This window comes from Triturus cristatus, chromosome 2_2 (genome assembly GCF_964204655.1).
Source record: "Triturus cristatus chromosome 2_2, aTriCri1.1, whole genome shotgun sequence".
Taxonomy (NCBI): domain Eukaryota; kingdom Metazoa; phylum Chordata; class Amphibia; order Caudata; family Salamandridae; genus Triturus; species Triturus cristatus.
In genome coordinates, this window is record NC_140582.1 from 265,930,407 (window position 1) to 265,957,408 (window position 27,002).

General features: G+C 46.7%; 1 protein-coding gene across 1 annotated transcript in view; it reads right to left on the reverse strand.

Moving 5' to 3' along the window:
- The window catches only part of LOC146862138 (thioredoxin-2-like), an 83,305-nt gene extending 59,342 nt beyond the window's left edge, over positions 1–23,963 (reverse strand). Inside the window, exon 1 of the mRNA XM_085643226.1 lies at positions 23,847–23,963. Within this exon, the coding sequence (XP_085499352.1) occupies positions 23,847–23,870 (24 nt within the window). The 5' untranslated portion in view covers positions 23,871–23,963. The remainder of the gene's footprint in view (positions 1–23,846) is intronic.
- Between the last annotated feature and the right edge of the window lie 3,039 nt (positions 23,964–27,002).

Sequence of the window (27,002 nt, forward strand, 5' to 3'; positions counted from 1 at the left end):
CACAGACTTCAAACAACAAAACCCTTAAAAATCACCTATGTCCCAGAGGTTATTAAATAACAAGCATCAATGATCAACGAAACATAGGCCTTGGAATTATCTCATTGAAGCTTCAGATGTGGAAAATGCAGTAAATATGTTGCCAACAGCACAAAGTAATACTGGAACTACATACCCAATGAAAAAACAAATACATCAGCCTCAGTACAGTTTACTGTGGTTAAATGATTGAATGTACATCTGGCACACAATATATTGGTTAGAGTTACAAGAGGATGCCCAGCCCCCCTCAGGGTATTTGGAATACGCTTGACCTTTTTATTCGTGACTCTTCCGCCGATAGGGAAATATCGCAATCACCTACTGACCACTAGCTCTTACTCCTCCTATCATTACTGATTCTTGGAACCTCCATGCACATGGTATTACATGACTTCCCCCTCTCCTTACTGCCCTAATACTCCCCCAACTCCCCTCTCTTCCCTTCTTTCTTTCTTTTTCCTTTATTGCTTTATTGGTACATTCGCTGAGGGTCTACACCTGACAGTCTCACCTGGTTCACTTTGCCAGTCCTATGTGATCCACATAACCAGGCAACAACTGCTTCTTATGTACTGGATCTATGTATATTGTTACTTCATGGCATTATCATTTGTATCTGTATGGGCCATATCATTGTATACATCGTTCACTGTCAGATGTAGGAGGATTAATCTTTTCTTCTCCCTCCTTATTCTCCCTGTATTGCTTCATTATCATAACATTTATTGAACAAAAAAATAGATTTACACATGCATTCTTTTGGAAAGTTATGGCACGTGACATGTTGGTCTTTACAACTTTATACAAAAAAAAACACTTTATCCAGTAATAAAACGGTTATCGCCTTTAAAGAAAATATTTGAATACACGAAGATTTGTGGCAAACTCTAAAAGGCAAAAAGGGAAAAACAGGGAATTTCGATTTACAGGAAATGGGAAAATAAAGCAAGGCATAGGGCATTCCAGACACATGTATAGAACAAATGTTACAATTATTTTTAAATTGATCAATATACCCCTGTTAGACTTGGGGGCCTCTCCTCTAGTCAGGGTAGGGGGGTACACTCCCAAAATAACCCCTGCTCACCCCCTTGGTAGCTTGGCACGAGCAGACAGGCTTATCTCAGAGGCAGTGTGTAAAGCATTTGTGAAGACATACAGTGACCAAGTGACAACACTACAAATGGACACCACACAGGTTTTATATAAAAAATAAGTATTCTTTATATAGATTTACCACAAGACCATTAAACGACAAAAACACACAATACTGTTACTTTAGATGGTAGAATTTTGCTTAGTTCTCTTAAGTTCTTTAACTCAATGTACCTCTTAGATGTGACACACAGGGCAACGAAAGTGTTGCAACGATGTTGATGCGATGAAGTTTTTGGTGCAAAGATATAAAGACGTGAAGATCTTCCAGATGCGTTACGCTTCTCCGATGTTTCGAGAAGACTCGACTGGATGCGTCAGCTGCAGTGGCGACACCCTTTACGCGATGCGACGACAGCGGCCTTGGCAGCGGCACTCTTCTCCGACGTTTGCGAGACGCTTCCGCTCGATGCGATGCTGCAGCGGTGACACCCCTTTACGCGATGCGACGACAGCAGCTCTGACGGCGGCACGCTTCTCCGTGGATGCGAGGCGCTTTTCTTGATGCGGTGCAATGCAACAACTATGATGGCTGCGATGGCGACACGCTTCTTCCTCGATGCAAGACTCTTCTCTTGATGCGGTGCAATGCGCCAGCTACGATGGCTGCGATGGCGACACGCTTCTTCGGTGTTGCGAGACACTTCCTGGATGATGCGAGATGCTTCCGCTCGATGCGATGCTGCAGCGGCGACACACTTTACGAGATGCGACGACAACAGCTCCGACGGCGGCACGCTTCTCTTTCTTGAGTCGCGCTTCCAGCTCCTTGCGACACGCAGTCCCTCAGAAGGCCCAACAACAGCAGCAGGCCCTTCCAAAGAACTCTGGGGAGCTGGGGGGTGAAGTCTGTTGTTCCTGAGACTTCAGCAGGAGGCAAGCTCTTTTCCAAGCCCTTGGAGATCCTTCACAAGTTGAGCAAAAGTACACACAAAGTTCCTTTCTCCTCGGCAGTAAGGCAACCACTGCAGGCCAATCCCCCAGGTTCAGGGATAGTTTCCTCCTGAGCTTCTTCTGGTTCCTCCCTCAGCAGAGGTTCTTCTTGTTTTACCAAAGTGATCTAAGTTCTTGGGATCAGGGTCCCAATATTTATACCCAGAAATCCTTTGTCCTCTGAAGGCAGAGGGGGCCTTTGCCCAGTACAAACCAGTTCCTGAGCACTCTGTTTACCAGACCTCTCCTTTCCTTTCACAGTGCAGGGCAGAACCATTAGACACCCCACAGGAGGTGGAGCCAGCATTGTGGGAGTCAAGTACAGCACTGGAGCACTTTGTTGACAGGATTCCTTCTCTTCATTCACTGTGCAGGGACATCAGCCGCTCCCCAGGAGGTGGAGCCAGCATTGTGGAAGGAAGGCACAGCCCTATTCAGGTCCCAGGTGCAACTCCTGCCACCCATTTGGATGCAGATCTCTCTATTCACCACTGGGACACCTCACCCTGTCTCCTGGAATTCCCCAGACCTGTCACTCAAACTCCAGACAAAGGAATACACACAGCCTAGCAGAGACAGGTTTGAATGGTTAGACAAGAAAATGCCTACTTTCTAAAAGTGGCATTTTCAAACACAGAATGTTAAAACCAACTTTACTAAAATATGTATTTTATCATCCTGAGTTCAGGCATACTAAATTCGAATTTCTACCATGTTCTCTGAGTCAGTTAGGATTATAAAATGTAATAACCAAACTGCCCATTCTGGCCTATGGAGAACAGGTAGCCTTGCAATAGTGAAAAACGAAAATGGCTGTAATTCACTATTAGAACATGCCACACACACCAGGGCATGTCCTACCTTATCCTTACAATGCACCCTGCCCTTAGGCCTACCATAGGGGTGACTAACAGGAAGTTAAGGGAAGGTTTAGGGACTGGCAAGTGGGTGCACTTGCCCAGTCAGCATGGCAGTACCAGACTGCACGCAGGCTCTGCAATGGCAGACCTTAGACACATGTTTACAGGCTGCTTCTGTGGGTGGCACAACCAGTGCGGCAAGCCGACCAGCAGTATTTGGATTACAAGCCCTGGGCACTCCTGGTGCACTGTACTAGGGTCTGACAAGTAAACCAAACCAACCAATCATGGAATCACAAATGATGCATGAATTTACAATAGGGAGCACTTGCACTGTGGCACTGGACAGCAGTGGCACAGTGCCCTGAGCAGCTAACACCAACAAAAATACATGAGGCACAACGAAAAAATGGAAGGGAGACTCACGCCAATGTGCCAGGTCTACCAACCCCCATTAGAATTATTGTAGAATTTCTATTGAAAATAGAAGTTTATGGTCAAAAGAGCCCAAGTGCAGGCAATTGACCTGATTAACATTCAACCTAACTAAATATGAAACTGATCAATTATGTATAATTGCCGTTGTCTCAAATCCACCTTTTCTGCTTCATTACCCAATATTTTTTGCCTTTTTCTGGACCGTAATTTTGCTGTTTTTGAACTTTGTTCACTTTACCCATGCTAAACAGAAGTAAAGTGCCTGTGCCCCCTCTAAATATGGTTAAAGTAGCATATTTAACTTGCTTTCAATTCCCTAATATTTTGTGTTATAGTGTAGGAAATACACCCAGGACTTGAAAATTAAATGCCGTCTGTAGACTGCAGCACCTACAGTGTCATCCACAGGGTAGCCCTGTAAAACATGGCTTCAAGCCTACTATGTGTAGCCTGACAGCAGCAGCCTACAAAACCTGTGAAAATAACTATTTTTGACAGGTGGGAAACCCTGCTTTTAAATAGTAAGAATTCAACCCTAAGCAGACTTTAGGGCCAATAAGGTAGGGTGGATTGCATTTAAAAGTACATGGATGAAATTCAAGTTGGTATGTTCCTCCAGTGACCAGGCCTCTAAAGCTACTTTTACTGGCAGAGCTGTAGATGAATCCTAGGAAATGTCAAAGTATATATTATAAACTTTAATCTTTAACTTTTGACTGGAAAAGGCCAGAATAGTTACTCAAAGACTAACTTTAACATTTATTAAGAGTCTAATTCACTGGTGAAACTGGATTTTTTATAATTACGTAACGTAACTTTTAGGAAATTATATTTTTCCTGCCTTTAGATCCTAGATGCTAATTTCTATTAGCTCCCCAGTAGCTTGAGCTTAATGAGGTGTGAAAACTGCCCCCAGTGCAAGAATACTTCCCTGTGTATGGTGAAGTGTGTTTCCACTTGCAGAAAGACTAGTGTGGGTGGACCCAGGAACTTCATTACCTTGCAGAGGAGCCTGCCCTTTCACAAGTAAATGTAAGGCAAGATCTTGAGAAGGCAACATTTTGTCCCCAAGTCTAAGTTGGCACCAGAACCATTGGGAGGGGAGATGACCCCAGAACCGGTTTTGAGTGAGCACAAGGGAGGGTTCGGCTCATTTCCTAAGCAACACCGCTGGGTGGGAACAAAGGCTGCGCAAAAGTGAGAAAGGTTTTATTTATCTTGGATTTCAGGGGTGAGTAAGACTGGGATTGTTTGCAATAGGGCAAACAGGAACTGTTGAAAACGTGTTGTTCCTGGGAACTTTTCTCCCATTGGTTAGGGAGTATCAGCCATTAATGTTGCACTCCAAAGAGCCCTCAGAATACTTTCTGGACCGGCAGAAGATCAGAACAGGACTGGACCCTGCTTGACGTAAGCAGAGAGGAGCACTGAATGACTGGACCTACCACCCTCTTGCACCCATGACAAAATGGTGGACTCCAAGGGTCAGTTTTGTGTCCTCCTGTGCTGCTACAGGGACACAACTAGATGCAAGAAACTTTTTTTTGAAAAAGTGATCAGTTGCCCCCAGTACCAACTATCTGTCGACTCAACTTTGCTGGTGGCAGTTGCATAAGTGACTTCTGGTCTGTAAGTGTTGTCTTTGAGGTCCTTGGGACCTTAGAAGAAACCCAGAGGAGTTGATGCAGAAACCCCAAAAGTTGGGGCTTGTAAGACCTCAGGAACCATCAGGAGAACCTTATGACAATGGTGTAAGACTTTTGATGCACTATGCTGGGATACAGATTCAGTCTTGGCCTGATGGAGGAATTTGAGCTCTATAAAAATTAAAAAAGACAAAGTCAGAAGGTATAACTCTTTTTTGGGTGAACCCGCTTGGTGTATCTGACCTGTGCTCCATCATGTTAAGCCTGAAATTGTGCCTAGATCCTATTTCACAACTTCCTTAGACAATAGTTGGCACTTAGTGCTTTTTTTATGCTTTTTTTACGTCAAGCTTTAGAAATTCATAGCTTAGGTTTCCCCTTATTAGATTCTTGTAGTTCTGGTGAAATTTTGTTTAATAAATGTAATTCTATTGTTCTAATTTGATTTGGTTGTTTTTTTGTTCTGACTGTATTACTGTTTTGGTACTGCATGAATATTTAACACATTTCTCTAAGTAAAGCCTATCTACTCTGTACCATAGCTACCAGGAGGTCGAGCTCTCTTTATGTTGGTGACTTACCCTGAGAAGTTAGTGTCATTATTCCTTGAAGTCGGTGACGGGCTAGCCCACCCCAAATAAAAATACACATTCCATTTAACTGTCAATACCAGTAAGCATATGGCAACAAACAACATATGGATAGAGTGTCCTTTAGGAGAGAATATGGCTTTTATTTTTAAAATAAGACAGACAATTATCACCTTTTTGTTCCTTTTTTCCAATTTGAGTTTCCAGTTTGTTTTGTTGTTTTCTATCAGTTTACCCTTAAGTAAGTAATAAAAGCTATGAACATAGGATAACAATGTACAGAATCATTGATTCAAACTACGTTGATGTACATCACTGAACTTTTTTTTTTTTAAACTCACACAATTGGTACTTGGTAACCTCACAAGAGTAAATTTGGTGGTGGATATTTATAAGTGTTTTTCTGTGTTGCAGAAAAAAATAACAACATTTGTGGTTAAAGTTTAATGTTTTTTATTTTCAGCTTTGGAGAGTGCATGCTCATCCAATTCATGTACTGGTAAATAGATGCAACATGACCTGGGCGAAGACTATATTGTGAACAGCCAGATTTTCAAGAGATTACAAAATTAAAGAAAGTCTTGTAGACAACTAATATCTGCTGGGAAAGTGTACCAATAGATTATTCATTAACAGGAGACAGAGTACCCAAATAGCTGAGTTATTTAAAAGTCAGGTTCCGTGGAAAGTTTTTTTGCAATAACACAAGTTTCTAATACACAAGAGCTGAAAAATGGTAGAAAAACGGAAGAGAAATGGCAGAGAAAAGGAGGAGAAAGGGGCAGAGGAGGGGGACTGTGGCATTTTGCAGGTGATGAATGAAATGTGGTGGTAGCACAAGACAGAGTGCTTTACAGTGGCCCAGAAGTGAACCAATAATAACTTGGATTAAGATAAAAAGGCAGGAGAGGGAAATAGAGGCAACAGGTATTTTATTCCAGTATTCTTAAGAAATAGTACCAACTACTTTGCTGAGTTACACAATCAGAGACAGGGAATGGTCAAAGGAAATAACCATATTACGGTTATAACAGAAGTAAAAATCTGAGTATGTAATATCACTTGAAAGCCAGGTCAACAATGTGACACAAATTACATCAAACATTATGAGAACATTAAAATAGATATTCCCCTAGCAAGGTTTCCCTCACTGAAAGAGTACAGGCCTCACTGCCCTAGTGACATTACATCTATTTCATGTCGCTGGGCTATAAATAAGGCATACAAAGGTAATCAACAAACTCCAGAATGCCACCACCAAATGTGTACTAAGCTTGAACAGACTTGACCACATCACCCATACTCTACAGAGTCTCCCAGTTGCTAGAAGAACCTCTTTCAGAGCACCAAACATCACCCACATGTCTAGCCATTGGATTTAATTGATTTTTCTACAATCCAGATCCAAACTCTACTCTCGACGGATGAACCTCAAATGAAGATGGCAGCTCTTCATACCATTCCCTTTTCTCAGTATAAACCTACAAACTATGGAACACCTTTCCGAAGTAAATAGAGACAACAAGCAATCACCTAGAATTCAGAAAAACAATATTTGTCCAAATATGACTCAACTTATTGAAGATTACATAGGATCTTAAGCTTGGTAAATGCCTGGTTACTACTCCATGTGCGACAACCAAAGTATCAGCAATAGAAACAATGGAGCTGACACTCCATCTATAACAACCATTGGCAAAGCCAATAGGTCTTGTATATCTATGAGCTATTGACTTTGGTATTGTGTTTTTGCCATGTTGCACACCAGTGTGGCTGCTGTTCAGCACTGCTAAAAGTTAGGGGCATGCAGTGCCCTACAGTGAAGTGGGGGGAGTGCAGTGTCATAGACAAGACTTATTGTCGTACAGTAGAGTGGGGGAGGGAGAAGAATGTTGTAGAGTTGAGTAGAGGGGAGTAGAGTTCAGTGGTTCAATGGCAGAGAGTGTCATAGTGTGCAGTGTCAGAGTGTAGTGTCGTAGTGGAGTGGCATAGAGTGGAGTATCATAGAGTGGAGTGGGGTGGAATAGGGTAGAGTGGATTGAGGTAGTGGGATGGATTGGACTAGAGTAGATTGGTTTGGGGTAGAGTGGGTTTAATTGAGTGGAATAGGGTGGATTGGAGTGGGGTGGATTGGCATGGAGTGGAGGAGGTTGATTGGACTGGAGGGGGTGAATTGGGGCAGTTTGTTTTGGATTGGAGTGGGTCACATTGGAGAGGGACATATTGGTCCAGATTGCAGTGGGGCGGATTGGTTTGGATTAGCGTGGGGCAGATTGTGTTGGATTGGTGTAGGGCAATTTGTTTTGGATTAGAGTACGGTGGATTGGATTGGATTGCAGTGAGGACGGTCCTGCGCCCTGCTGCTGCCAAGTGAGTCCCTGCGCCTGCTGACACCCCGCTCACGGTGCTCTGCTCAGCGACCCGTTTTCTCTCTGTACCCCGCTTCTTGTGGCTTCAACTGTGCCCCAGTGACCCGTTTTTCATTTTGTACCCCGCTTCGTGTTGCCATGATTGTGCCCCAGTGATCCGTTTTTTATTCTGTACCCCGCTTCCTTGCTCTGACTGTGACCCGTTTCTTCATTTTGTACCCCGCTTCTTGTTGCCTTGATGGTGCCCCAGTGATCCGTTTTTTTATTCTGTGCCCCGCTTCCTTGCTCTGACTGTGACCCGTTTCTCCATTTTGTACCCCGCTTCCCTGTTGCTCCCCCCGCTTGTTGTTCCCTGCTCTGTGCCCCTCTGTAACCTGTTTTTCTTTTTGTACCCCGCCCCCTATTCCCACGCTCCTGCCCATGCCCCCCTCCCCCCGCGCCCTCTGGTCCACCTTCCCGCCGCTGCACCCTGCAGCCATGCCCCCCGCTGCCCCATTTGCCACCCCGCTCCCGCCTCCCTGCTGCTCCTCCCCCCCACTCCCACTTATATGGAGGCCGCGCAGCACTGAATGGAGCGACCTTTGACCCTGCCTGCAGGTAGGTCGCCCCCCCAGCCGCCACACGGTCCTCCTGTGCCCTGCTGCTGCAAAGTGAGTCCCTGCGCCTGCTGACACCTCGCTCACGGTGCTCTGCTCAGCGACCCGTTTTCTCTCTGTACCCCGCTTCTTGTGGCTTCAACTGTGCCCCAGTGACCCGTTCTTCATTTTGTATCCCTCTTCGTGTTGCCATGATTGTGCCCCAGTGATCCGTTTTTTATTCTGTACCCCGCTTCCTTGCTCTGACTGTGACCCGTTTCTTCATTTTGTACCCCAATTCTTGTTGCCTTGATGGTGCCCCAGTGATCCGTTTTTTTATTCTGTACCCCGCTTCCTTGCTCTGACTGTGACCCGTTTCTCCATTTTGTACCCCACTTCCCTGTTGCTCCCCCCACTTGTTGTGCCCTGCTCTGTGCCCCTCTGTAACCTGTTTTTCTTTTTGTACCCCGCCCCCTATTCCCACGCTCCTGCCCGTGCCCCCTCCCCCCGCGCCCTCTGGTCCACCTTCCTGCCGCTGCACCCTGTGGCCACGCCCCCCGCTGCCCCATTCACCACCCCGCTCCCGCCTCCCTGCTGCTCCTCCCCCCCACCCCCACTTATATGGAGGCCGCGCAGCACTGAATGGAGAGACCTTTGACCCTGCCTGCAGGTAGGTCGCCCCCCCAGCCGCAACACGGTCCTCCTGTGCCCTGCTGCTGCCAAGTGAGTCCCTGCGCCTGCTGACACCTCGCTCACGGTGCTCTGCTCAGCGACCCGTTTTCTCTCTGTACCCCGCTTCTTGTGGCTTCAACTGTGCCCCAGTGACCCGTTCTTCATTTTGTATCCCGCTTGGTGTTGCCATGATTGTGCCCCAGTGATCCGTTTTTTATTCTGTACCCCGCTTCCTTGCTCTGACTGTGACCCGTTTCTTCGTTTCTTCATTTTGTACCCCAATTCTTGTTGCCTTGATGGTGCCCCAGTGATCCGTTTTTTTATTCTGTACCCCGCTTCCTTGCTCTGACTGTGACCCGTTTCTCCATTTTGTACCCCACTTCCCTGTTGCTCCCCCCACTTGTTGTGCCCTGCTCTGTGCCCCTCTGTAACCTGTTTTTCTTTTTGTACCCTGCCCCCTATTCCCACGCTCCTGCCCGTGCCCCCTCCCCCCGCGCCCTCTGGTCCACCTTCCTGCCGCTGCACCCTGTGGCCACGCCCCCCGCTGCCCCATTCACCACCCCGCTCCCGCCTCCCTGCTGCTCCTCCCCCCCTCCCACTTATATGGAGGCCTCATAGTGGCCGCCCAGCGGATGCACGCAGCGGGCGTGCCGCTGGCGTGCCGAAGGAGCGCCTAAGGCAAGCACGTCTGCGCCCGTCCGCGACCGGACCGCGCCCAGCGCCAGGACCCCTGGCCCCCGTCGACGCCAGCCCACACGACGGACCTACGACGCCGCAACCCTCAATGCTCTCAAACCCGGCCGTAACCCCGCCTGCTACCAAGCCACCCCGAAACACCCACAGACCCTTCACCTGCCAATCCTGCAACTTTACCTGCCTCCGGACCCGCACCGCACCCGCCAAGCCGAACACCAGCAACAACCACCTCAAGTGCATCCTGCTCAACACCCGCTCAATCCACAGACACGCCGTCGAACTCTGGAACCTCCTCGACACAACATCGCCAGATGTCGCCTTCCTCACAGAAACATGGATGAGCGCCTCCTCAGCGCCCGACATCACCACAGCCATCCCGGACGGATACAAGATCTCCCGGAGGGACCGCGTCAACCAGACTGGAGGAGGCATCGCCATCGTACACAAGAACACCATCCGCATCGCGACCAACTCCGACGACACCTTCACCGCCGCCGAACACCTCCACTTCCAGATACACTCCGACCCCAAGACGACCCTCAGAGGCACCCTCATCTACAGACCTCCGGGACCCCGTGCACAATTCAGAGAAGACATCGCAGACTTCAACAGCCCGCATGCACTTCCCTCCGCCGACTACATCCTCCTAGGGGACCTCAACTTCCACTTGGAGAACAACAAGGACTGCAACACCACCACCCTGCTGGACAACCTCGCCAACCTCGGACTCAAGCAGCTGGTGAACCCCCCCACCCACTACGCCAGCCACACGCTTGACCCCGTCTTCTCATCCAGCAAACACATCTCCTTCAGCCACTCTACCGGACTCCATTGGACTGACCACAGCTGCGTCCACTTCAGATTCAGAAAAACCACGACCCACCACCACCCGCAACAGGTCCCTCGCCGGAGCTGGGGCAAGATCACCGCCGAGCAGCTCACCACCTCCCTCAGCCTGAACCCTCCCGCCAGCACAACAGACCCTAACGAAGCAGCCAGCTACCTCACACAGTGGCTGACCACCTGCGCCGACGACCTCGCACCACTAAAGAACCCTCCCAGCGGACCTGGCAGCAAGAAAACCCCCTGGTTCACCGACGAACTCAAGGACTCCAAGAAGAACTGCCGCACCCTCGAGAAAGCCTGGCGCCACGACCAGACCACAGACAACATGACCGCCCTCAAACACGCCACCTGCAGGCACCACCAGCTGATCCGCACCACCAAGAATACAGCATACAAAGAAAGACTGGACAGTAACGCCCACAACAGCAAGGAACTAATCAGCATCGTCAAAGAGCTCTCCACCCCCAGCGCCGGAAACAACGGCATCACTCCTTCACAAGACCTCTGCGACTCACTCGCCTTGTTCTTCCACCGCAAGATCGCCGACATACACAACAGCTTCGGCGCACCAACCATGCCCCCAACCGCCGAACCAACGCCCCTCACCACCACCCTCTGCGCCTGGACCCCGGTCTGCACCGAAGACACCACCCGCACGATGAACACCATCCACGCCGGATCACCTGCCGACCCCTGTCCCCACCACGCCTTCAACAAGGCCGACTCCATCATCGCACCCCAACTGCGGGACATCATCAACACCTCCTTCCACACCGCCACCTTCCCGGAGAGCTGGAAGCACGCCGAGCTCAGCGCCCTCCTGAAGAAACCAACAGCCGACCCCACCGACCTCACGAACTTCCGCCCCATCTCGCTCCTCCCATTTCCTGCCAAAGTCATCGAGAAGACCGTCAACAGACAGCTCGCCGCCTTCCTCGAGACGAACGGATCCCTCGACCCCTCGCAGTCCAGTTTTCGAGCCAACCACAGCACCGAGACCGCACTGATCGCAGCCACCGATGACATCAGATCCCTGCTCGACAATGGGGAAACAGCGGCCCTCATCCTCCTGGACCTCTCTGCAGCGTTCAACACTGTCTGCCACCGCACCCTAGTACAGCGCCTCAGCGACATCGGGATCCAAGAGAAGGCACTGAAGTGGATCATCTCGTTCCTCGCCGGAAGAACTCAGAGAGTCCACCTCCCCCCATTCAGATCCGAGGCCACCGAAGTCATCTGCGGCGTACCACAAGGATCATCCCTCAGCCCGACCCTCTTCAATGTCTACATGAGCCCCCTCACAGCCATCGCACGCCAACACAACCTCAACATCATCTCCTACGCTGACGACACTCAGCTGATCCTCTCACCCACCAACGACCCCGCCACCGCCAGAACCAGCCTCCAGGAGGGGATGAAAGACGTCGCCGAATGGATGAAGAACAGCCGCCTGAAACTGAACTCAGACAAGACGGAAGTCCTCATCCTGGGATCATCGCCCTCCACCTGGGACGACTCCTGGTGGCCCCCTGCCCTGGGCGCCACTCCCAAGCCAACGGACCACGCACGCAACCTGGGCTTCATCCTGGACTCCTCCCTCTCGATGACCAGGCAAGTCAACGCCGTCTCATCATCATGCTTCAACACCCTACGCATGCTCCGTAAGATCTTCCGATGGATCCCCACCGAAACCAGGAAGACGGTCACCCAGGCACTCGTCACCAGCCGACTGGACTACGGGAACGCCCTCTATGCCGGAACCACAGCCAAACTTCAGAAAAGACTCCAACGCATCCAGAACGCCTCCGCACGACTCGTCCTGGACATCCCCCGACACAGCCACATCTCCGGTCACCTGAGAGACCTGCACTGGCTCCCCGTCAGCAAGAGGATCACGTTCAGACTCCTCACCTACGCACACAAGGCTCTCCACGACCTAGGCCCCAAGTACCTCAACAACCGCCTGACCTTCTACACGCCCACCCGCCAGCTACGATCGACCAGCCTCGCCCTCGCTGCCATACCACGCATCCGCAGAGCCACCACCGGAGGAAGGTCCTTCTCCTACCTGGCAGCCAAGACCTGGAACTCCCTCCCCATCCACCTTCGGCTGACCAAGGACCATCTCTCCTTCAGGAAGCAACTCAAGACCTGGCTTTTCGAGCAGTAACGGGCCCCTCTCCCCCAGCGCCTTGAGACCCTCCGGGTGAGTAGCCCGCTCTACAAATGCTATGATTGATTGATTGATTGATTGATTGGATTGTGGTATGGTGGACTGGAGTGGGGTAGATTGAATTGGGCTGGATTGGTGGGGGTACATTGGGATGAGTGGATGGATTGGAGTGAATTGAAGGGGGTGGATTGGAGTGGGGTGAATTGGAGTGGATTTGATTGCTTTGTATTGGAATGGGGTAGATTAGAGTGGGAAAGATGTTTTGGCTTGAAGAGGGCAGATTAGGGCTGGGTAGATTGGAGCGGGATGCATTGGAACAAATTGTGTTGAATTGGAGTGGGGCAGATTAGAGTGGGGCAGACAGTTTGAATTGGAGCGGATTAGAATAGTGCAGACTGTTTTGGTTTGGAGTGGGGTAGATTGGAGTGGGGCAGATTGTTTTGGATTGGAGTGGGCAGACTGTTTAAATTGGAGCGACTTAGAATGGGGTAGACTGTTTTGGATTGGAGTTGGACGGATAGGAGTGGGGTAGATTGTAATGGGACAGATTGTTTTGAATTGGGGTGGGGCAAATTGGAGTGGGGCAGATTAGAGTGGGACAGATTAGAGTGGGGCAGATTAGAGTGGGGCAGATTAGAGTGGGGCAGATTGTTTTGGATTGAGTGGGGCAGATTTTGGATTGGATTGGGGCAGATTGTTTTGGATTGGGGCAGATTGTTTTGGATTGAAGTGGGATGAATTGGAGTGGTGTGGGCTGGGAGGGTTGGAGTTGGGAAATTGGATGGGGTGAGTGGCTTGGATTGGTCTAGTTTGGAATGGATTGAGTGGGGCGGATTGGAGTGTACTGCACAATTATGTGTTGAAGCATAGTTTCAGAAATTATACGTAAGAAAGAAAAAATGTTGCCTTGCAATAAAAGAATCCTCATCTTTTGAGAACAGTGCCCACAAGTAAATACAAAAGAAAACATGAGTGCAAAGTGATTAAAGAAGACTTGGAAAAATAAAAGAAAGTTAAGTATAGAAAATAAAACTTTGACATTTTGTTTGTCCTGCTAGGCATGTTTTTGCCAGTCACACACCTTCTGTTTGCAGGGCACTGGACGTCACAAAGAACAAAATAGTACCTCAGTCATGTCTGGAGCCATGGACAGGCACTGACTAAGTTGAGCCAATCAATAAGTACTTGGTCACTTCTCCACAGAGAGGAATTGAAATGTTGTTAGCCCTGAAGTGATGAATTGCAAGACTTTAATGAAAACTGCCATGCAAGCCAATAAATGGCTAAGCAAAGGGCAGGCACCAAGTCCTTTTTGGATCCAAAAGTGTCTCACAAGGGAGAAGCATGCGCTAGCACATTCTCTCGCAGGATCCGCCCTATAAATGGTACTTGGTGGGCTTCCATGTCACACTGGGCTACCTTTTCTCATAACAATTTATACAAAAAATGCTAGGTATCTGAATATGTTGGTTCCCCGAATTCTTACCCAATCCTTTTTTTCAATGCTTTATTTAAGAGTTTTCATATTTACAAAGGAAAACAGTCATTGATACATATACAGGGGAATAATACGCATTTGGAGGAGAAATAAATTGGAACACCTGTGCAATATGTTCTTATGCAATCCTTAACCTCCAGGTCTGTACACTGCTTCCTAACCTCACCTACTGCACCGAATTTTACATACACAGACCAAGCTGCTACCACCACCCATTCCAGTTTACATCCATCAGGTGCCAAGTAAGTCAATGAAAGCCAGAGAGGTTCGTGACCTTGCTGCAGTTACAAAGTGCTGTATGAATGACACATAGGAAGTAGCAATGTACCAATCGAAAAGTGTTTTAGTCCTTGCAAGAGCTATGGAAACCTCTATATAAACAGTGATACAATCATATAATGGGAAGGTAGTGGTCATTCCAGGGCGTGTACGGCCTGGAAGTTCTCCCACAAACAGACATCTATGCGTAGTCCCAAACTCCTTTATAACCAATTCCGACTCTAGAATTTGCTGAAAATGTATTCTTGGTAGGGTTAAGAATAAATACTTTGAGATACTGGGAACAGACACTCCAAAAATTGATGAGGGTTTGGGGGGATGGAGTTCTCCACAGGGAAATTTATTTTCATTGCAGAGAGAAAGAAAAATGTCAGATGATCACATAAGCTGATGCACATGCTCATGTGCAAATAGAAATCACAAACTTCTGTCGGAGTACACTTGGAACCCTACGACTTCTGCATTTTTCCAGGCGTAAAACCCCAATTTTTTTTGAGTTGCTAAAAGTTGTAATTCTACGTCCATGATAGGTTGTAAACCTCCACGTGTTCATCTACCCGTTTTCCATAAATCAGTGGCGGATTGTGACATTTGAAAGTGATGGGGTGTAAAAGTCATGGATGAGTGTCATGACTAGCATAAGGAAGGTTCTTTTTTTTTTTTTTTAAATGGAGTGGGCAAATCATTGCTTCATAATATTATGCGTAGAACTACATGATTGTGAAAATGTAATGCCCACTTCAGTGAAAATGTGCTACCTGTGAATGAGAGATCACTACTGCACCATCCTTTAGTAATATATTGACAGTATGCCCCAAAGTGCACGACCACCAGTTACATACCACACCCATACCACGTTCCTGATGAACAATAGTAGCTCATCTGTGACACTTGTGCTATCTTTGGATTTTTCACAATCCTTATGATTTCAGTAATGCAACATTGACGGCAGCACTCCCACTATGGCAATTGTTGCAACACGACTGCAGTGTTTAATTATTGCACACCAGATCCATAGACCTTGACCCAATGCACTTCCATTGTGAGCCTGAGGATGCTAATAGTAAGTGTTCCACTTTCAAACATCATCCTCAGGCCCGGGGTGGCTGTTGGTAATGATGACATATAGGCTCAACCTATGGGAAGAACGCCGTAAATGTAGGAAAGCATCAGACCCGAATAAAAAGTGGAAAGCCTTTATTTCGAAATAATAACCTTATAAACAAGCATTGCAACTGAAATCGGTCTCGCATTTGTTTGAGGTAGAGATATTAGCAATGAAAATGGCAATGCCTTTTACCTATGTGTTATGGAATGTATGTATGTGGTGCATAGTGGAATTATGTGTGTTGGATTGGATTAGTTAGCTGTGTAATTGAGTGGCATGGAATTGTGTGATGTGACTTGGATATGTGTAGTGGAATTGTGTGGAATGGTGGGCTGTGGAATTATATGGGTAGCAAATATGTGGTTTTGAGTGTACTGGAATTATGTGGCGAGGGATTGTGTGTTATGGAGTGGAATAATGTGGAATGGTATTTTATGTTGTGGAGTGGTGTGTAGTGGAGTATAATTGTATGGTGTGCTGTTGCATTTTGTGGCCCAATGTGCAATTGTGTGGAGTGGATTAGATGGTTGTGGTGTGCTGTGTAATTGTGTTGTTGAGTTTTATTGTGTGGTTTGGTGTTGAATTATGTGGCGTGGATTGCAAACATTTGGAGTTGAATTGTATGGTGTGGAACTGTGTAAATAGCTTTACGTGTTTGGTGATGAAAAATAAGAAATAGGTAGGAGCTAACTATCAAATCTGCGTGTTTGGATGTTAAAAAGAAAGAAAGAAGGTTAGATTAATTGGCATTGTAAATGTTTCTTACCTATATGTTAGGAACTGGAGTGGATGTATGTGCTGTGTAGTGGAATTATGTGGGTTGTATTGGAATTGTTGGATGTGGCATTGTGTGGGATGGAATTCTGTGGTGTAGTGTGGATTTGTGTAGTGGAATCAAGTGGCATGGTGTGCAGTTGTAGTATGTGGATAGTAATTATGTGTTTTTTAATTATGTGGAATATTATTGTGTGCAATGGAGTGTAATTATGAAGAACAGTATTTTGTGTTGTGTAATGTTATGTAGTGGAGTTTAATTATGTGGTGTGCTGTTGAATTTTATGGTATGATGTAGAATTATGTGTTGTAAATTGGATATATGTGGTGTGCAGTGAAATTGTGTAATGGGGTGGCATAATGTAGTTTTGTTTTATAAATATGAGGTTTGGAAGGGGTTTGAGTGGAGTTGAGTAGTGTGGCATGGAACAGAGTAGTATAGAGTGAAATTGTGTTGAGTGTAATTGTGTGGCATGGTCTGGAGTGTTAATATGTGGATTTTTATGTGGTAGAGTGGATTTATGTGGGGTGTATTTATGTGGTATTGAGTAATGTGTAATTAGGTGGAGTTCAATTATGTTGCGTGGTGTGATTGTATGGATTAAAGTTGTACTGAGTGGTGTTGTGCAAACGCTTGTTGTTCTAAAAATTGGGTCATGGTTCTAAAAAGTTTGAGAAGCACTGACCTAATTCAATGATACTCAATTTACCAACCTTGGAAGGATGAGCAGCTCAGGCTGAGTCAACTTGTAACGGTTTAAATTAATTTAAAGGTATATATATCGGACTGCGGGCCTACATGCTCAGCAGAGATACTGCCAGCATTCACTGGAGATTACAAAGGTCACTAATTGCAAGAAAATTGTAGAAATATGAGCAACTTCCAACACAGTAAATAAACAGTTGTGGGTGGGGTTGGGGGGTTGCTAGCTACACATGAATCAGGAGAGATGTCAACATTGACCAAAGCTAGTGCCAAGACAATTGCGTAATTTACTCGGACAAAACTCAGTCTGTCAGATGGTGGATTCAGTTTTCAAACACAGTCATCAAGCTAAAGCTCTGCTTAAAAGAGTGGTGGTGAGAACCAGCGGGAGCTGGGCATACAAAGAAAGTCCTCGTTGACAGCGCCCAGTTGTAAAATTCCTCTGGTTATTGTGAGAAAGGGTGTGAATGGCAGGGTGGGGGTAGGGTGGCAAGCAGGGTAAAGAGGCCACGAGGTGAGGAGAGGCCCAGAATGTAGCAGGAGGAAGAAAGGGTTTTAAAAAAGCAGGAGAAACAATTCCTTCATCAGGCAGTGCAGTGTCGACAGGATTGTTGAAATTAGGGGGAGTTTTGCAAAAAGGCACGCAAAGCAGCACAGCCCCCGCGAGGCTGCGCTGCAAGACAGGGAGGGAGCAGGAGAGCGCAATATCTTCAGAGATATGGCTCTCTCCTCCGCTTTCCCTTGCGTCGGCACTGATTTCAGCAGCTGTGTGCCATGCACACACCTTAGAGCCATAGCGCTAGGGTGTGTGAATGAGTCTAGCATAGGTTTTGTACAGGAAGGGTACCCTTATTGTACAAAATACTATGCCTAGACACAATGAAATGCTTTTCCCACTTTGTATGTGTGCTGCACAGGGCAGCATGCATGCCAAGTTGGGAAAGCACAGAGAAATTAATGCATTTCTTCTGTTAGCTCCTCCTTTGAAGAGACGTTAACTTATGGCGTAAATTCATGTCTACAAATCTTTGTAAATATTGTTTTGTGTCAAAAAGCATGGGAGGTTGCATGGGAACGCCCATGTTCCACCCATGTAACGTCCCCTCTGCGCTAAATAACGCAAAGCAGTGCTGTGAGCTACTTTGTGGGTGCTTTCAAGTGCAAAACTTGAAGTAGATAGCAAAAAAAAAATTAGTGCTGGTTAGCGTCACTTTTGTGATGCTAACCCAGCACACAATGTTTGTAAATCTCCCCCTTACAGTCTAGTAATAGCGACCTTGGGTAACCTTTCTGCACCCTTGTCCAGCTTGCTCATCTCCTTATTTTTAATAAATAACTACTTGCTTTATCAATGGATGGCTTGGGGGAACTATGGGCCATATTATCAAGAAAGGCGATAACATTATCACATTATCACATTATCACAGGAGCCAGGGTAGGAGCACCGCTAGTTGCGCGCCCCCCTCCACGGTGAGCAACGAAGCGCTCACAAGGCAACCCCGTCTACCCACGACCCCACAACTGGGGGTCTCTTCCTTCCAGGTCCTCCACAATCCCTGGACCTTCAACTTGCCAAGCTGGTGATACATATAATATTTATGGCACTGGCCTTGTAGCAGTGTAACAGTTTTGAGCACTTACTCCTTAGACATCGGTCCTAAAGAATTGGAGAGTGACCTGCTAGGGGCAACAGGCAAGAAATATGTCGACCACGCACACATACTAGATCCTGTGGATCATTATATATCCATACAGGGCACACACATTTTAACTAGGGTAGCACACCCCGTGAATAAAATTAATTTCTTTAGGGCAGTGCTAGACCTATTTTACACCACCCTTCACACTCACTCACTACACAGTTCACTCACCCTCATGCACCAAACAGCTGTCTCTCAAAAGATCTCCGGCAAAGAGCCCCTCCGCGGGAGCCCGTCGGGCATTGCAGCGCCGTCCCCACGAGGAGCACAGCCCAATGATGAAACATGACACCTTGCTAGGTGTGTGAGGGCATTCAATAAGAGACTTGTTTTCCCCTCCACTCCCCTTGAGGAACTGCACACTCTGTTGTCTTTCGTGCTATAATAGTAGCATTTATTCAGCGTCTTATAATATCAGAAAGGCAGGGCTTTCTTAATCTGGGTACCCTTTTCGTAGGGTTATGGGATTTCCAAAGATCGGTTAAATAAGGTTGGTTGTGTAAGATTGGTGGAGCTTTGTTACTTGTCCACTTTTGTAATGATTTGTGTGCTGATTAATGCCAATTCTGAATGGCATCAGCAAGATTTGTAAGGGCGCATGGGTCGCACCTGGCATGAGCACATATGATCCATGATGGTAAAGCTGCCCACGCATGATGACGTATGAACGTCTATGCATCATCATGCCAGCACACATATACGTCATAATGCAGCAATAATTTTTGCAGACACTTAAATACCCGGTGAAAGAAAGTATGTGTGTGTTAGAGAAGTGTCAAAGTAGAAAATTGTGGCCGCAAAGCTCTCTGTATACCTATGTATTTCATTAAAAAACATAAAGGGGATGAGGGGCAGAGGAATAATGGAAAAGCGGGTGGTGAAGGAAGTGAATGCCTCTGCCAACAACAATGAGCAGAGGGGCAGGAGAGCTCTAGCGGCATGGGGGAATTAAAATAAAAAGCTTTGACGGATAGGAAAGGTATTGAAAGCACAAGTGAGCTGGGGGTCTGGAGAGTAACTCAGAGCATGGGAGTAGGAAGATGCAGCAAACAAGGAAGAGGGGAGCAGGAGCAACAAAACATGCACACTATGGAAATGGGGACTGAAATCAAAATTAAAAAAAATACAGAATGTTAACACCCATAGGTCATGCCATGGGGACGTATTGGCTTTGCCAACTCATTTTGGCAGTGCTGTACTGCATAGAAAGACTGTACCATCCAGTGAATACCAAACAGAAAGGAAAACAAGAAGAAATATAAAATCGGACGCCTTGTAGTGAAAAGTTATGCGCATGTTCACAAATTCTGGACAGTTAAGTACTGAAATCAAAATTTTAAAAAACACACAATGTAATGACAACAAGTTTTGTCATGGGGACTTATTGGCTTTTCACACTCTGCTTTTCTTCCTTTTTCTCTTTTTTAGGGTTTGGTGACTTTGTGCACCCGCCCATAGGAACTTTGTCCTCCTGGTGTTAGACTTATTGGCTTCACCAACTTATTTTGGCAGTGCTGTACTGCATTTAAACACTGTGCCGTTAAGTCAATGTTAAACAGAAAGGAAAACAAGAAGACACAAAAAAACAGGCGCCGTGCTGAAACATGGAGCACGGCGCCTGTGTAAAGAAAAGTTAGGCGCATGTTCGCAAAGTCTGGACAGTAACTACAAAGAAGAAACACAAAAGAGGGCTTGGTGCACATGTAGAGAAAAGTTATGCATGCCTGAAAATAAAAGTAGTCCCCAAAGAAACATGTGCACACCTACAGCGTAACGAAACTGTAGATGTCCGGTGCTCCTGAACGAAAAACAGAAGTGATGTCTCAGGAGTGCCAACCAATGAGGAGCCAACACGGAAGAGCAATGCAGGAGTGGACCAATTGCAAGCAGCAGGTGGGATTACACTCTATGTACTGATTATAGCATGTCTTTCAGACAGTGCATTTGCGCTGATGCTTGACCTAAAAACTAAGAAAAGTGTGAAGATAAAAAAGTGCAGACAGTTGCAATGAGCAGAAAATTGCCTTTTATGGTGGTTTTAATGCACAGGTGGGCAGTGCTCTGTGTGTGCTGTGAATGATGTGCATGCACCCCGAGTGATGTGAGTACTTTGAGCAGGAGGTATGCATGTACTGTGTGTTACGTGAAGCACAGCTTGTGAAGTGCCTGCACTGCATATCTCACATGGAGCTATGGGAGAACAGGAAGCAAAGCCGAGTTACCACAGGAGGGATGCTATGACAACACCCACGGCCAGACACCCAACTTAAATGTTAGTGCAGGGAGCTGGAAAATATTTAACTATTTAAATCATCTCTAGAAAAAAGATTCACATAAACTGGAAGGAATTATGTTTTAGTAATTTAGTAATGTTCTCTACAAACCTGCCATTTCTTTACTGTAACAATAAATCAGATAGTGTGATTCATTGTATTTCTTTAATTCGTGGGTGCTCTTAAGGACTGGCTCAGATCTGTGCCCCCTTTATCAAGCTTTACTATAAACTCATTCTTGCCATGTGGCCTATGAGCACATTTCATCCAGTTGCTCGACACAGTCACATGCCGGCCTTTCTTTGCTGCTGGAGCAGTTCATTGCCGATCCATTTAATGGAAGAGGTTGGGTTGCAGTGGTATCAATAGCCGAGGCCTTACCAGCCCTCTGGTTATCTTATTAGTCAGAACCCAGGGGTCATGTAAATCTCAGACTACCAGGAGCCACCGGTTTGAGAAGTCAGGAATGCAAGCAGCCAGTATTGGCTTTCTACCACCTCTTGCTCTGCAACATGTGCAGGGTGTAGTAACTTATTTGCAGCTACATGCTTTTGAGGTGAGCTGTCATAGAAACCTAAAGCTTTTGGAATATCGCAATTGAGTACAAGAATTAGCATTCCCCAACTTTTTGTGCCGATCTACTTTCTTTATTTCTGGCAGATTTATATAGCGCGAGCATGACCTGAAGGAACTGGAGTGCTGTACATGAGCACCAGTATTCGTTACATGTTGGTATCAGCCGACTGAGCAACCATGCCTGTGACTTTGGGAGTTAAACATTTGATGCAAAATTCACAGATGAGATCCAGGCCGGGCCAGGTCAGCCCTTCATGATTCAGAGGTTGGCTAAGATGGTATCATTAAGTTAGGCTATTTACAACATTATGGATCTGTAGTGCTGTGTTGAAAACAGCACATGTTATCAGTGCCTCCATTGGGGTGAAAACCCTCCAGAGCAGAGCACACACCTGGAGTGTGCCGGCAGATATGTGCTGTCAAGGAGCTCTGTATGCAGAAGGAACGCACATTACATTGCCAACTTCACAGCACCAGCGGGGTGGAAATGCAGCAACATACAATGCTTCTGCCTCGAATGCTGCAAGGTGGGCTAGGAGGGTCCAGAGAATGGTTGCGAGTCTAAGCCACAGAGTTTGAGTCGAAGCACAGAATGCGGCACTAGAGGCGGCAATGCCTATATATGAAAAGTAAACAGCCCCATGCTGTTGGGGCACACGCTCTGATTCTTACGTTTCAGACACCATAGTTAAGAGTCCATACTGCACCAAATATACAAATCATGTGGCCCGCTGCAAAGTACTACATTACATAAGATCAGGTTCATTTTTCTTTTTCTTTTTTTAGTCACAGGATAATTAAGTCATTTTCCTAGAATCGCAGGATGTTCAGGTGGTAGGAAGCCCATACTGGCTGCTTGAATTTCTGAAGCCACATCTGCTCTGCTCTTGCTTTAAAGTAAAGAAGCAAGCCTGCTTTTTAATGTGCAAATTAAAACACATACCTTTTTAATATACACAACTCCTTTTTGCATTTTTGACACGGTAGCCGATGGCTCAGTTTGGGTCCCATTCTGGTTGTCTCTTAGTCTCTGAGTCTTGCAAGAAAACTGCGGGCTATACTAAACTCCAACGTGACCGGTTTATTTTCAGGGACAATTCTCCTATCTCACCTGCATTGCCCGAGCCAATCCAGACGCTGCTTCCTTGCTTTTTATGTATCAAATAGCATGGAAGCAGTGCCAGGTTTGGCTGGAGCAGGCAAACCAGATGCTCCTCAGGAGACCAAGGGATTGTAGCTGCAACCCCCCCAGACTCACTAACGATGTACATAGGAGAAGCCTTGAGTGCGCATGTCGGGTTGGACGCAGAAATGCACCCGTCCATCCTGAGATTCGCACTTTACTTCGAACCAAGCCTCATGTAACGTCCCACCCATGTCTACTCGCCCTACCTGTCACTCATGCTGATTGACAGTGACCCCTGCCCTGAAATGAAAGAACCGTGGTCCCCAACAGGTAGAAAACAACGTAAAGTACTGCTGGAGCCAAGTGGGCAACAAATGAAGGGGGGTGACACTCCACCGCCCAAAAAGGGCAGCCGTCCCTGCCGTAAATCAAGCAGCTAGAAAGAACAAAGGAAAAAAACATACAAGTTCTCTGATGGGTTAGTAAGTAACTTTCAACACATAAAACCTGTAAATCGCACTGTCAGCATGTTCAAGTATTCACGGCTGACTTGATATAGTTGCTCCACATTGCTACAAAAACACATTAAGTAACCAACATTATGGCAATTTAGGAGAATGCATAATCAGTGCAAATATTGTTCCTTGCACGACCTGCTGGGGAACAGAGGCGCAGGGCCAAGAATCAGAGGAGGGCGACTCAAGATTCGGTAAACCCACCCTACCTTGGTAGACACAACCCCTTAGTTTCCATCCTGTTACTTCTCCTCCCCACCCCAATAGACATAGATTATAGGAAGCAGAAGACACACCCGACTCTTTATAACTGTCACCATGGCGGCGTTAGGGTGCGGTGTTAGCTGTGAGAAGAAATTAGGTCTAGGAGATGCTGAAGCACGGTGGAGAATCGGGCAGGAGGAGCAGCAGCAGCAAGTACAGGGCTCAGCCCGGAGAGGGTTTTTATCACAAGAGAGGGTGTGGTCATGGTTTGCAGATTCCATGGGCGGGAACTGGAGGCAAGAGATGCCGCCTTCAGTCTCTCACACATACAAACACACACTCTGCTCTTGTTGAAGAGCAGCACAGTTTCCGTAGTGGTGTTCAGTTACCTATACATTGGCAGGGTAGTGCGTCTTGTTTGAGCAGCTTTTTTTTCCAACAGCCACTACAACAGGCCTGGCAGAAGCAAAATGCATGGAGTGTTGCCCCCCTTCATTTGTTCCCCCCGTGGTACCAGCAGTAAATCAGTCTTCAATTGATTTAGTTTACGTTGCTTTCTCCCGGTCGGGGACCACGATTCTTTAATTTCAGGGCAGGTGTCACTGTCAATCGGCATGAGTGAGAGGCAGGGCAGGAAGACGTGGATGGGGCTTTACAAGAAGCTTAGTTTTAAGTAAAGTGCACACGTCAGGTTCGATGGGTGCCTTTCTGCGTCCAACCCTACATTCACACTCAAAGCTTCTCCTATGTACATCGTTAGTGAGCCTGCAACCTCTTGGTCTCCCGAGGAGCGTCTGGCTTGCCTGCTCCAGCCAATCCTGGCACTGCTTCCATGCTATTTGACACATAAAAAGCAAGGAAGCAGCATCGGGATTGGCTCAGGCGACGCAGGTGTTGTGGGAGAATTGGCTCTGAAAATAAACCGGCCACGTTGGAGTTTAGTAGAGCCTGCAGTTTTCTTTCGAGACTCTGAGACTGAGAGACAACTAGAATTGGACCCAAACTGAGCCATCAGCCACCGTGCCAAAAATGCAAAAAAGAATCGTGTATATTAAAAAGGTATGTGCAGGGCTTTAAGTGGGATGAAAAACTGGGGGGTCTCGCAAAGGGGCGTGGCCAATGTAAATAAGGACCTGGCTTAAAACACATAAGCTAAAAATCTGTGCTTAGCTTACTGTGCCGCCCGACTTGTATTTTTCTATTTCTGTCATTGCATCCACATATATGATACAACAAGTAACATCAGGACTATTGGATTTGTGAATGCTTGTTAGTTGCATAAGAGAAATAAGCAGCAACTATGGCTTGTATAATACTGAAAAAGCTTCCACTTAAAGCCCTGGTGACACCACGACAATGTTGCTCCTCCTGAGTTTCAAAAAGAGAAGGGAAATCCAGAGAGTAAATGACTCTTTGAAGGATATCCCTTCCCATACAACGCTCAACTGGTATGACGTCATGCCATAACTTCTCCACTAGTGAGAAGTAAGCAGTGTGAGCAGGCGCACATCGATATGCCTGCTGTCACTGCAGTCCTGAAAAAACGGACCGCCTGTGCCAGGGCACAAAACAGAGCCCGCTAGAGACCCGTTTTGAGGCCTCCTCTAAAACACTGCCAGTGCTCAGCACCCGAGAGACCCGGCCCACATAAAGCCCTGGGTATGTGTTATAATTAGCACATTGAAAAGCAGGCTTGCTTATTTACTTTAAAGCAAGAGCAGAGCTGATGTGGCTTCAGAAATGCGAGCAGCCAGTACCGGCTTTCTGCCACCTCAACACACTGTGATTCTAGGCAAATGACTTAATTATCCCGTGGCTGAAAAAAGGGAAAAGAAAAATGAACCTGATCTTATGCAATGTAGTACTTTGCAGAGGGCTACATGATTTCGTTATTTGGTGCTGTATCTTAACTATGGTGTCTGAAATGTAAACATCAAAGCGTGTGCCCCAACAGCATGGTGCTGTTCATTCTTTATATATAGGCACCGCCGCCTCTAGCGCCACATTCTTTGCCTTGACTCAAACCCCTCGGCTAAATCTTGCAACCATTCTCTGGACCCTGCGGGCCCACCTCGCAGCACTCTAGTGAGAGGCATTGTATGTTGCTGCATTTTCACCCGGCTGGCACTGAGAAGGTGGCCCTGTAATGTGTGTTTCTTCTGCATACTGAGATCCTTGACAGCACATATCTGCAGGCAGACTCCAGGTATTTGCTCTGCTCTGGAGTGTTCTCACCCCAATGGAGGCACTGAGAACCAATGCTGTTTTTAACACAGCACTGCAGGTCCGCAATGTTATAAAATAGCCTAACTTAATGATACCGTCTTAACCGACCTCTGAAGCATGAAGGGCTGGACTGGCCCTGCCTGGATCTCATCTGTGAATTTTGCAGCAAATGTTTAACTCCCAAAGTCACAGGCATGGTTGCTCAGTCGGCTGATACCAACATGTAATGACTACTGGTGCTCATGTACAGCACTCCAGTTCCTTCAGGTCATGCGCGCGCTATATTAATCTGCAAAAAATAAAGAAAGTAGATTGGCATACAAATTGGGAAATGCTTATTCTTGTACCCAATTGAGATATTGCAAAAGCTTTAGGTTTCTATGACAGTTGACCTCAAAAGCATGTAGCTGCAAATAAGTTACTACACCTTGCACATGTTGCAGAGCAAGAGGTGGTAGAAAGCCAATACTGGCCGCTTGCATTCCTGACTTCTCAAACCGGTGGCTCCTGGTAGTCTGAGATTTACATGACCCCTGGGTCCTGACTAATAAGATAACCAGAGGGCTGGAAAGGCCTCGGCTATTGATACCACCGCAACACAACCCCTTCCATTAAATGGATCGGCAATGAAATGCTCCAGCAGCAAAGAAAGGCCGGCATGTGACTGTGTCGAGCAACTGGAGGAAATGTGTTCATAGGCCACATGGCAAGAATGAGTTTGTAGTAAAGCTTCATAAAGGGGGCACAGATCTGAGCCAGTCCTTAAGGGCATACACAAATTAAAGAAATACAATGAATCACACTATCTGATTTGTTGTTACAGGAAAGAAATGGCAGGAATGCAGAGAGCATCACTAATTTACAAAAACATAATTCCTTCCAATTTATGTAAATCTTGTTTCTAGAGATGATATAAGTACTTAAACCTTTTCCAGCTCCCTGCACTAACATTTAGGCTGGGTGTCTGCCCGTGGGCGTTTTCAATGCAACCCTCCTGTGGTAACTCGGCTTTGCTTCCTGTT